At 42.9% G+C, this 12,786-nt stretch overlaps 1 protein-coding gene across 1 annotated transcript; it reads right to left on the bottom strand.

Moving 5' to 3' along the window:
* Positions 1 to 5,603: 5,603 nt before the first annotated feature.
* Positions 5,604 to 6,434, bottom strand: LOC122650662. Its single transcript, XM_043844057.1, has one exon. It carries the CDS (start codon positions 6,432 to 6,434, stop codon positions 5,604 to 5,606), a length of 831 nt encoding a protein of 276 aa, XP_043699992.1.
* Between the last annotated feature and the right edge of the window lie 6,352 nt (positions 6,435 to 12,786).

The raw sequence follows: 12,786 nt of genomic DNA, 5'->3' as shown, positions 1-12,786 counted from the left end.
ATCTCGGATGATGATTGTCTCCCCCATAATGTATATGACGTGTGTTATTTCAGACTCATGATTTATGGAATCTTCCCCAACCCGATTTCTCTTTTGTCAAATCCTTGTTGGTTTTTTATAATGCTTGTCTTTTTTCTGGCGCAAATTTCAATTACGATGCGAATCTTCTTTTCAGAGATTTTTGTGGATTTCCAATGCTGACATTTATTGCTTCCTTGTTTGACTGACGTTCCATATACTTTAGCATTAATGGGGCTGGTGAAGAAATTGAATTGTCGTCCAGGTAACTGCACCACTTCAAGTTTTTGGAGGAACATTAGTCCACTAGGGTTGAAACACGTGGCTCTGGGTGTAACTTCCCAGTAAGTGTGGTAGTTGTCCCTTTAATGTTCTTTTTTGCCTTTGAACCGTCATTTTACCCTATAAATAGGGCTAGCACCTTTCATACTTCTACTCCTCAAGGAGAAATGGATTCTTCTGTATTGTCTTTTCGTTGTTGTTACGTAGGGAGTTTGCGCTTCTCATGGTGTTTTGGTTGCCACTGTTTTGCCCTATTTAAGGGTTTCAAGTTTCTGAAGATTAATCTTCTCAGAAGTACCATTTTCAGCTTCAATCTTCAATCGACATTTCTCTTCACAACTTCGATCCTCAATCGACACGCAGTGTCTTTTGGGTTGACTGGCTGTGATGACGCCTCTTTAGGTGCCTTCCCTTTGCCAACTCTTTGGAGAAGGAAGGTTACATCAAAGGGGTGGAGAATCTTTAGGAGGCTGCTCCCTGCCGGCTTCACTGTTAACATATTTGGCAGGCAGTGGTGTGGATCTGTCAATGCGTTGGTAAACCCAAAAGCCATTGTTTCTCCAAGGATTTTTTGGGCTCCTCTCTTTCTGTGGTATGAGAGGAGTAGTAATAGGGCTATTTTGGTGCTTTAGCACGTTGATGGTGAATCCCATTTGGCAAAGTAGTCATCTGTTGATTCTCAGGGTTGCTATGGAATAGGTGGTTTTACTTCATCATGGTCGAGCTGGGTATCGATCATTGTGTCAATGCTACTCCTATCTCACACTTCTCCATCCTCGGCTCATAGTTTTCATCGGTCTTCTTTTGCTCGGGAGCGCTAAGTTGGCTTTCTCCTAGCGGTGTGGTTGGCCAATTAGTTTGCCACGTTTTCTCCTTATGGAAGACTTGTTCTGAAACTGAGCATAGCTTCATCGTAGTACTTGTGAACCTTATCGTGTGCTTGTATTTGAGAAATGTAATTGCTTTGTAAGCTTGTACTTACATACTTGTATCAGTATACTGAATAGTTAATAAAAGAATCTTATTATCCGAGCAATCTTCTTGGTATATTTTCATCTTTCTATATGCGCAGTCTGGTATTCTTGTAGAATATTTTCTTCTGTAATCTTGTGATTGCTTCCTTTCATTTACGGAATCCTCCTCATAGTATAACTCGTCGTTATGTCCAGTTGACCATCATCTTTGCCTTGGGGAGACGCCCCTATGGTGCAAATCACCATTATGGTTGGATGACCATCATTTTTGCCTTGGGGAGACGCCCCTATGGTGCAAATCACCATTATGGTTGGGTGACCATCATTTTCTTTGGGGAAACGCCCCTATGGTGCAACTCACCATTATGATCGGTTGACCATCATCTTTGATTGAGGAAACGCCTCTATGGTGCAACTCACCATTATGGTCGGATGACCATCATCTTTGATTGAGGAAATGCCTCTATTGTGCAACTCACCATTATGGTCGAGTGACCATCATCTTTGATTGAGGAAACGCCTCTATGGTGCAACTCACCATTATGGTCGGGTGACCATCATCTTTAATTGAGGAAATGCCTCTATGGTGCAACTCACCATTATGGTCGGGTGACCATCATCTTTACCATTATGGTCGGGTGACCATCATCTTTGGTTGAGGAAACGCCTCTATGGTGCAACTCACCCTTATGTTAGTTGCTGGCACATTCTTAACAAAAACAATAATATCCATAGAGAATTCTAATGCTTGGCTTCAACTTTATTGATTAATCATTGATTTTCCACAAATGGCACATTTGGAGTTCAAACAACTAACAACTTTGGAATTTAATGTTGGAATTCTAACAACTGAGTACTACTAGAATTCAAACAACTGGGAACTGACCTTTATTGATAAAATTTTTGCAAGTTCTCTGCATTCCAGGATCGTGGTATGGGTGCCCCCTGCAGGGTCTCCAAATGGTATGCTCCTGGGGCTACTTGCTTGGAGATTCTGTATAGTCCTTCCCAGTTGGGTGATAACTTCCCTATGGATCTCGGGTCTGAGGCTTCTACCTTGCGCAGGACCAGCTCTCCCTGGTAGAACCTTCTAGCTTTTAACTTGGTGTTGTAGTGACGTGTTTTCTGCTGTTGGTGGACTGCATTCCTTACCTAAGCTGTTTCTCTGATTTCTTCCAATAGATCTAAGTTTATCCTAAGCTCCTCATCGTTATCCTCGGGATTATAGAGTTGTACCCTCAGTGAGATTTCTCCTCTCTCCACTGGGAGTACTGCTTCTATTCCATATGCCAGCATAAAGGGGGTTTCGTCACTTGCCAACCTCATGGTTGTCCGATATGCCCATAGAATGTTAGGCAGTTCTTCCACCCACAATCCTTTGGCTGTTTCCATTTTTTTCTTGATTCCATCTAATAGAATTTTGTTCATTACTTCTACCAGCCCATTGGATTGAGGATGGGCTACTGAAGTCTTCCTTAGCTGAATTTTGTACTGATCACTAAATTCTTTGAACTTTTGCTCAAACTGCTTTCCATTTTCAGTAATTAGGGTTCTCGGGATTCCATACCTGTATATAACTGAGTGTAGGAAGAATTTTTAGACTTTTGCTGCAATGATGGTTGCCAATGCTTCTACTTCTACCCATTTGGTGAAATAGTCAACGACCACAACTACGAATTGCTTGCTTCTAGACGCTTTGGGAAAAGGTCCCAATATGTCCATTCCCCATTGGACAAAGGGTAAGGGACTGGAAATTGAAGTGAGCTCGGTTGTAGGTTGACGGGTGATGGGTGCAAACATCTGACATTTTAGGCATTTGCAGACAAAACTCAGTGCTTCTTTGTGAAGATATGGCCAAAAGTATCCCTGTCTAATGATTTTATGGGCCAGTGCTGTGCCCCCCAAGTGTTGTCCATAAATGCCTATATGTATCTCCCGGAGTACATACTCTGCTTCAGACAGTTGGAGACATTTCAAATAAGGCATTGCAAATGCCTTTTTATATAGTGTTCCCCCTATCATTGTATATCGGGCGGCCCTCATCCTGACCTTCTTTGCTTCTTCTTTATCGGTGGGCAGTATGCCCTCCTGGAGGTAATTAACTAAAGGGTCCATCCAGCAAAGCTCCACTTCGATTGGCAATACTTGCTCGGATTGTTCTATGCTCGGAGTACTGAGCACATCGAGGTACACTGTTCTACTCAGTTCTTGAAAATCTGAGGTTGCCAATTTCAAGAGGGCATCTGCGGAGGCATTTTGCGTCCGAGGTACCTGATGTATCTCAAAATGGTTAAAACTTGTGATCAGGTCCTGTACTCTTCTCAGGTATTGGGCCATCCGAGATTCTTTGGCTTCATACTCCCCTTTAACTTGATTAACTATCAGCTGAGAATCACTGTGGACGGTAATACACTTTACCATTAGGCTATATGCCAGTTTCAAGCCTGCAATCAAAGCTTCATATTCGGCTCCATTATTAGTGGCCTGAAAGTCGAACCTCAGTGCGCATTGTACAGTAAACCCTCCAGGGCTGGTAAGTATCAATCCTGCCCCACATCCTTGCGCGCTGGATGAACCATCTACGTACAGTGTCCATTCTTCTGTTATCTCTTTAGTCTGAACGGTGGAATGGATTTCCTCTTCAGGAAGTGTACATTCTACCAAAAAATCCACCAAAGTCTGAGCCTTTATGGCAGTTCGGGGCTTGTAATGGATGTCGAATTCCCCCAACTCCACGCACCAAGCTACTAGTCTTCCTGAGTGGTCGGGTTTAGCTAGTAACTTCTTCAAAGGTTGGTTGGTGATTACTTCATTGGTGTAGGCTTGAAAATAGGGCCTTAATTTTCTAGCCGCCATAACCAACGCATAGGCGTATTTTTCCACATGACTATTCCTGGTTTCAGCAGCCAGGAGTACCTTACTGACATAATATATCAGTTTTTGAAACCGTCCGTCTCCTCAGACCAATACAGTGCTAACTGCTACTGTAGTGATGGCCAGGTATAACTGCAATGTGTCCCCTGGTTCTGGTTTTGACAAAAGAGGTGGCTGTGCCATATATCTTTTTAGCTCTGTGAAGGCTTTCTGGCATTCTTCGGTCCATTGGAAGGTGAGCTTGGTCCCTTTAGTTCTGCTCTCCTTTGCTCGGTTTTTGAGAGCCTTGAAAAAGGCAAACAGCGGTCTCCTGAGGTCGAGATAAACCTCCCGAGTGCTGCTATTCTTCCTGTAAGTTCCTGCAATTCCTTGATTCTTCCAGGCGGATTCATCTCAAGTATGGCCTTAATCTTTGCTGGATTTTCTTCGATCCCTCTTCTTGAGACCAGCTATCTTTCTATCTATCCCTGGCACATCAGCAGCAGACCAGGCGAACACGTCTGCATTGGTTTTCAGGAAGCTTATGAGGATGGTTTTTCTTTCGCCACTCAGGCCTGCGCCTATCTGGACGGTGCGCGCTGCGTCCCCTTCTAATATCTCCATGGGGACCAGCTCCTCGGCTGGCTCACTTCTTTCTTGCTCACCGATATCTCGGTTGTCATCCAAGTGGATCAGATGCATCTGTGGTTCCTTCCCTTTGGTTCTAAGGTATCCTTCATAGCAACGACGGGCTGCCACCTGGCTTCCTCGACACTCCCCCACCCCATGGTTAGTTGGGAATTTCATGACTAGGTGTGGGTTGAAACCACCGCCTGTAGTGTATTTAGCCCCGGCCGCCCCAATATTTCGTTGTGCGTGGAATTCACCTTTACCACCAGGAAGTTCATCATCACCGTAGAGAGTTTGGGTTCTGTCCCTACGGTAACCAGCAACTCAATCAATCCTTCTACCTGTACCGGGGCCCCATTGAAACCATATAGGGGCGACTCCACTCCTTTTAGCATCTCGGGTTTCAGGAGCATCTTCTCAAATGCATCATAGTACAGGATGTCCACTGAACTCCCATTGTCCACCAGGATCCTTCCCACTGTTCAGTTAGCAATGACCATCTTGATCACCAGGGCATCATCATGGGGAGATTGCATATCTGCCAAGTCGTCGTCAGTGAAGGTTATGTGATAATCAGTTCTCCTCTTTTTAACTGTGGCCTCGGCTTGAAGTACATTCCGAGGGTGCTGCTTTCGGGAATTCAAGGTTTCTCCTCCCATTCCAAGCCCGCCAAAATATGGTAGTTATCTCCCTTAAGGGCACATTCTCGGCATTGGGCTTACTTCGGGGAAGTTCTCCTTTATCAGTCCATAGGGGTGACCTTCGTTTTTCTTCTGGCTCCCAAGCACAATAATCTGACCTGCGCTCGTTTCCTTCTTTCTTGACGAATTGGCCCAAGCGCCCTCTCTAGATGAGAGCTTCTATCTCATCCTTCAACTGCCGGCACTCCTCGGTGTTGTGACCGTGGTCTTGATGAAAATGACAGTATTTGTTCTTATTGCGCTCATGCACCGGCTTGACCATCTTGGCCGGCCAACGTAGGGTCACTTGGTCTTTGATTTCATTCAAGATGTGTGCTCGGGTATGAGTCAGGGCCATATAGTCCGGCTCGGATTCCAGATCTGCAGCTTTGGGTACCCATGCTTTCCCATCATCTTTCTTTTTTCTACCCTCCTTGTCATCTCGGCTGCGTTTTGCGCCAACTTCTCGGGGGGTCTCCTCTCTCTCCTGTGCTTTCTTCTCGGTTTTATCTTCTTTCTCGGCCGTAAGAACTTCGGCCAAGTTGATATACTTTTCACATCTTGAGAATAGCTCATACATGTCTCCTAGTTCATCCATGATCAAGGACTTTTTTAACTCGACATCTCGAATTCCACTACGCAACGCCTGGAACTTCACTATGGGGTCCAAGTTTCGCACCTCCAGGGCTTCTTTATTGAATCTTGTAAGAAAACCTCTAATGGATTCATTGGGGCGCTGCTTTATGGCCAGTAGATTGGCTGCTATCTTCTTGTGGACTCTACTACTTACAAAGTGAGCCAAGAAGGCCCTGCCTAGATCTGTGAAATTGGAGAGAGACCGTGGAGGGAGCCTATTGAACCACTGTCGCGCCGCTCCCTTTAGGGTGGAGGGGAAGGCCCTACACATTATAGCGTCTAAAGCAGCTTGGAAGAACAAGAGGGACTTGAAAGTCTCCAGGTGATCCTCCGGATCCACGGTGCCTGCATATTGCTCCATGGTTGGCATCTTGAACCCTTTTGGGAGAGGCTTTTACCGAACCTCATCCATGAATGCCAAATCCGTAGTGAAGTGAAAGTTGTGAATCGGGGCTTGGTTCTTTCCCCTGAGGACTTCTAGAATTTGATCTTGGAATTCCAAGATTTTGTCGTTCGGAGCTTGCTCTACCTTCGTCATGTGCGAATCTTGATTCATGGAGTTCCCCGGCATCTCCTTGTTCCTTCGTCGGGAGTTGTTTGCATTGCTGTGATTCTCGCTATGCTCCGGGGAACGAGATCTATCTATGTTCGGCGGTGGAGGAGGAGGTATGGGGATCCCCTGTAAGAGACCACGCTGTATCTCCAGCATCTGCTCCATCTTGTCATCCTAGCGAGCCTGCATCGCATCGAATTGAACCACCGTTACGTAGCGTGGTGGATCCCCTGGGAGCCTTGGCTGAGACTCCTCCTAATGCGATGGGTCCTAGTCTTCTGGGATGAGATCTTCACCTCCTCGCCGAGAGGCAGTCGGATGGGGCAAGATTCCTCCCTGACCAGCAGTAGGAGGTCCTGGCAGGGGATTTGGTGCAGCGGTGGTGGCGGCTGATCGAGTGATCCTAGCCTGGTTTCGTGTGTTGGTCATAGTGGGATCTTTGTAGGTCTTTCTTCTCCGATTCCCACAGACGGCGCCAAATGTTGTGCAAGAATTTCTGCCGAAGAAATTCCCTACTGTAAACACAGTTCTTTAGCTAGTAAAGAACATTGAAAGAAATTGGGAATGACAGAGAAAAGACAATGGAGTAAAATATTCTCTTTATTGATTATTGAATACAATCTAATCATGAATGTCCTCATATGAGGGGTTCGCCCTGAATTTATATAGATGGGTTGGAACTAAAATACCCCATTCTTCATTAGTAGTGGTCTTCCTTAGCAGCACGGTTTTTCGGTACTCTCATTCTTGATGTAGTCCTCCCTTCAATTCCGGAATTCTCGGTCCAAGTGGGATTTTCTAAGGGTGGTTCCATAACCGCCATGGTGGGGGTTAGTTTCATAACCGTCGAGCACGTGGAATTTTCCAAGCATGCGTCCAAGTTGCATTTCTTTGTGAGTCCACGTGTACGGTCATGATTTGAAGTAGAAATTATGGTGTATCAGTTTCCATGCTCATAACCAATGTATTGTTACAATGCTTATAATCGTGTATGATAATTGATACATTTTCTATATATGTTGGGCAGGAGAAGTTGCCTACCTAGTCACATGGGCCTTGCACCAGCATGGCGGCCATGCCAATGAGAAAACCAGCCCTCAAGATCTTGTTGACAAGGAGTCCTCTCCTAGTTTAAGGTCTAGAATCCTTACTAAAAATAAAATAGAAATGACTTCATCCGAACTGATTCAATTCAAAAGTTAAGGTTGAGGTTTGTGTCAGGTTGCGATCTCGAGAAGATGTTAGACACCCCGGTTCACCTGGTAAAAACCGGACGTCTACCCTATGTTGCATGTTTTGGGTTGAGCCTGAATCGAAAATAACATAAATGCTATGAAATCAAACACAAAATCACAAAAGAGGGATGGATGACATACCTGGATCCAATTGTATCCTACATGGTTATTATACTGGAATTTAAGGCACATATGGCATCATGTAATGAGATACATCATATGCTAACATGTTGGTCATCATACATACACATGCTGAAAATTACAGAATTGCCATTCATAACATCCACGATATTGAAAATTTGCAATACAGGGTATACAGCATCAAAATTATGGGAAATTATGGCAATTAATGGCAAGCATTATGAACATGATATGCATGAAGGACAACATATATATCATCATGAATAATAAAAATAAACAAAGGTAAATTCATGAATGGAAAATTATGAAAATACCCTTGGTATTATTTTATCCTAACAGGGGTGTAACACATGAAAAAGAGAAGGGAGATGGACCTAAAACCCAAGTATGAAGAAAATCGATTAAAACAACGATGAAAACGAGATAAAAACATGAAAAGATCAAAGCATATTAAAAGAAATCGGATCAAAACATTTAAAAATGCTAAAAGCATTGAAACCTTCAATTACAGAAGAACAATGAGAAACTGTTCTAACCTCAATGAAAAATCGAGGAAAAAATATTAAACTAGCTCTAAAAAATAAGAAAAGGAGTAGAAATTCTCCTAACCTACTGGGGAAAAGAGAGCTGGATAGAGTTCATGAAAGAAACTAAACGGAAAAGCCATATAGATTTGCACAATACCGTTGCCACATTGAGGGCAGGAGACACTTGAGCTCAGAAGAAAAAAATTTTAAAATCGAAGAAAAATCAGAAAAATATGAAACAAAAACTAAAAGTAAGAAGATTCACCTGCCTACAAGTTTCATGAAGGGAGGAAAACTGTTTGAGTGGCCTAAACTCAAGTTAGAGAAGCTTCAAATCGGAACAAATACAACAACACAACTTAGGCTCCAAAGCACATCGCAATTGTATCGGACTTTGCCAAAGACTAATAGAATGTATCAAAATCTCTCTTAATTTGGTAGAATCCCTTAAAACGTGTAAGGGGTCCCCTATTTATAATGTGAAGGTCCCAAAATAGAGCAAGACATGGGTTCTCAACTTCCAATTGAAGAGGATCTTCTTACCATATGAAGAAGGGTTGATTTGGGCTTTGGATGGAAGGAATCGCTTCAATCCGCCAAAGGAAGGTTTCTAGGGTCTTGTGGAAGGTCTTTTGAGTCCTAAAAGGTGGGTAGGGGGTGCTAAGGTTGTGGGAGTGGGAATAAAATCAAATCCCAATCTAGGATGGAGTTCAAATGGTATTGTTTCTGGGAGAATGGAATTGGCTAAACTGCATTGGGTGCTGTTTTAGGACAAGATGAACTGGTCCTAATGTAGCATCAGGGAGTATTGTAGCCAGTTCTAAGCCTATTCCAGCTAAAGTCTGGGTCTATCTAAATGTGTCAAAACAATTGACCTTTATTTTTGAAAATCGTTTTGGTTGTTTTTAACCGTCATTCCATCATGGAAGTTGAGAACACTGCCTGGGGGCAAGGGGTACACTATGAACTATAATGAGGGAACCACTTCCATACATTAGGTATTCCAAGCTCATTTTCATCTAGGGCCACTCGAGGTGACAAAATGGGGTATCTACAGAATGCCCCTTTTTAACTGAGACTATGGAACAATTGAAAGTCAATGAAGTGATTACTTGAGCACATCATCTTTCAGTGAGCGAAAAACGATTCAATAACCTTGTTGAGGGGTACTAAGGTGAAAATCTTGTAAAAACATTTAAAAATTGTGTCTTAAAATAATCATGTCTAATCGATTACTTACCTAATGGCATAGCCAATGATAGTTCCTCTTAACCTATCAGTCTTGTAAAACTTTCTAAGAAATCCCGGCGTAGTGTCCTCTTGGACCTTGAACCAAAGGAGTTCTAAATAAAAAAAAAGTCTACATTTCTTAAAAATTTAGAGATAGTCCTCTTGAACCTTGTATCAAATAAGTCTTGAAGAAAGAGGTAGCAAAGTTTCTTGAAATCCTGGAGTAGTCCTCTTGGACCTTACACCAAACGAGTTTTGAAGAAGATAAATCGTGTATCATTTTTGTCTTTTTTGATAGATAGGGCAAGGGATACTTACCTGTGACTTAGGTGCTTCTTCTTACCGGGTCACTGTGCCATTTGCGAGCCGCTTTTGTATCACATTTCACAAATTTAACTTTCTTGCAAGGTTTGGTTGAACTGTGATTCACCATAATAATCTGATTAGACTTCCTGCCAATGGTAGGGGTAGCCCGGGATGCATATGCATCGCATGTGTGGGTGTGTTCAACCTCTTTTCACTTTTTCTTTTTTTTTTTCGTAAGAGACAGTGCGCACTAGCTGACTGGCACGAGGTGCCATCCATAGTGCATTTTATGTCATTTTGGCGGGGCAACGCTTTGGCTTCTGCAACTCATTTTGGAGTTTTTAAAGTGGACCCGAGCTACTTTGGTTCATTTTCTTCTTCTAATTCTTGCTTTGCTAGGTTTTTCCTCTGAAAACCTTCTTGGAATCCCTTGATTCAGGCTTTGATCTTAGGATTCTTGAAATTATTCTCTATTCTTGCGATTTTGAAACCCTAGGCATGGTTATGCTTGGGTTAGATCTTTTTAAGCCTCTGGAGTTCAGTTCTTAGGGGGGAAATCATTTGGTTTGATCTCTTTTAATCATCCCAAACCTCTCCTTGAGTTTTCTCTTTCTTTATTCTCTTTCATTTGGGCTTTTTTTTTTTATTCATATTCTTGCTTTATAAACCTCAAAACTTAGGGTTTTCTCCAGTTCGGGTTCTCTATGGCACCCAAGGATAAGGTCAAACGCCCTTACGTGGCTGAAGAGGTGCCTCCCAAGAGGCCGAATACATGTGGGAGCGGGATTTCTATCCCAGAGAGGGTCCCCGAGGCACCTTCTGTTCATGAGGACCCCTTAGCTAAGGATTCTTCCTCCTTAAATTCTAATGAATTCTATGGGGAAGCTCGTTGGAGTGACAACGAGTACAAGCGTGACATGCGTGCTCTGTGGTATCACGAGAAGCACCTGAAGAACACTGCCACCGATATTTGCAGGGCACAGTAAGTGGCATTTCTTGTTTTTTTTTTTTTTATATTTTCTTTTCTTGTCTTGATTGTTGATGTTCCATTGTATTTTGATTGTTTGTGTTTGATTTCTTGATTTGCACCAATGATTTGGTTTAATGTATGTATTTTTTATTTTGGCGCTTTCCCTTTTGTAGAAAATGATCCGTATTAAGAAATACAGGTCGACTGATTTGGTGTAGGAGTGGTACAACCAGTTGTACCCTCCTATCTAGGGGACAATCCGGAGATGGGGTTCGAGGACTTTGCATAGTTGGAAGCTCGCAATTATGATCCTGACCTATACTATGCTTTGGTGGAGAGGTGGTGGCTGTTGACCAACACTTTCCATTTACCTGCGGAGAGATGACTTGTCACACCCCCATCCCAATAAGGGATAAAATAATACAATATCTAGGGTATGACTAGGACGGCACGTGTCATCCTATAAAACCACCACCAGGACCACGATGTAGTGACTCGAATCACAGTCATCTCAATACAAAATCACATGTACATTAGAGTGTGGAAGAAAACACATTTACAATAAAAGCAAATGTAGAAACAAGAGTGCGGAAGCGTTTATCATCAATAAAAGAGGTTCAAAAGTCTGAGTAATAAGTGATACAATGTATATTACATTTTATCTCAAAAGATCAACTAAAAGCTCAAACAATAATAAACAAGGTTACAATAGTTTATACGATGGAAATGATGAAAACCAGAAGAAACAAAAGATAAGATTCTCGATCCAAGTGCCCCATTAGCACAACCATCAACAGCTACTTAGCATCACTGCCCAAAGTCACTGGCTACAAATCAGTGGCACCGAACAAGACATAACCAAAAGAAGGTGCCTCAAGCTCACCCATACATCAGCTGCAATCACATCTAAAAACGTTACACAAATAGGGGTAAGCTCCACTAAGCCTAGTGAGGGGATGGGGAATAAACAAGCAATAACACATAGTCCATAATGCATGAATTAATTAACATATTGCCACCTATCAATCAATCTAGGTCACTCGGTACTTGTTGTACTCGGGATACATCCCCAGCTCACTTTTGGTCATAGTCGTGATGTATCCTCAATTGCTACCTTGGAGCCCGCACCAGACATAGCCACGCAGAATACTACCTTGTGGCAAACCCGATAACCAATGAACACTCCTGACCTGGCCATGTCCGCTCCTCAAGTACACAGGGGGCCTTGGTTACCCAACTACCCAAACCCCTATTGGTAAGGGTTGTAGCAAGGGAAACATAACCCTAACCGCAATACTATATGAAACTATTGTGTTGAGAGGTATTTTTGGTGCATCAACGTCCCATACCATCTAGTACTCGGGTCCACTTTATAGGACCTTCCTCGGTGATTCGGTTAAAGGATTCTTCATAAGAAATGTAACCCTTTATGTCTAGTTTACAACACAACTTGAATCACATCTATACGATATCTATAGATAAAGTTAATGTCAAAACCAGAACACGATGGATTTGGATTTGGCCTTGCATCCGCCTGCACCCAAAACACGATTTTCTTCCCCAAAACTCAACCAACTAGACCAAGGTCATTAATGTCTCCAAGGCCTTGTAGGGATGGTTTCTAAAGTTCATTAGGGTCCTATTAACCCTAATGGGATAATGAATCAAGGCATCTATGGTCCATTCCCGATTACCCAACACTTGGGTTTTTCCCCCAAAACCAAAACCCTAGTACTAAAATAGGTAAATAG

This window comes from Telopea speciosissima, chromosome 2, assembly GCF_018873765.1.
Source record: "Telopea speciosissima isolate NSW1024214 ecotype Mountain lineage chromosome 2, Tspe_v1, whole genome shotgun sequence".
In the NCBI taxonomy this organism is placed as follows: domain Eukaryota; kingdom Viridiplantae; phylum Streptophyta; class Magnoliopsida; order Proteales; family Proteaceae; genus Telopea; species Telopea speciosissima.
Note: the sequence above shows the minus strand (reverse complement) of the source record. Positions and strands in the feature narration are given on the sequence as shown.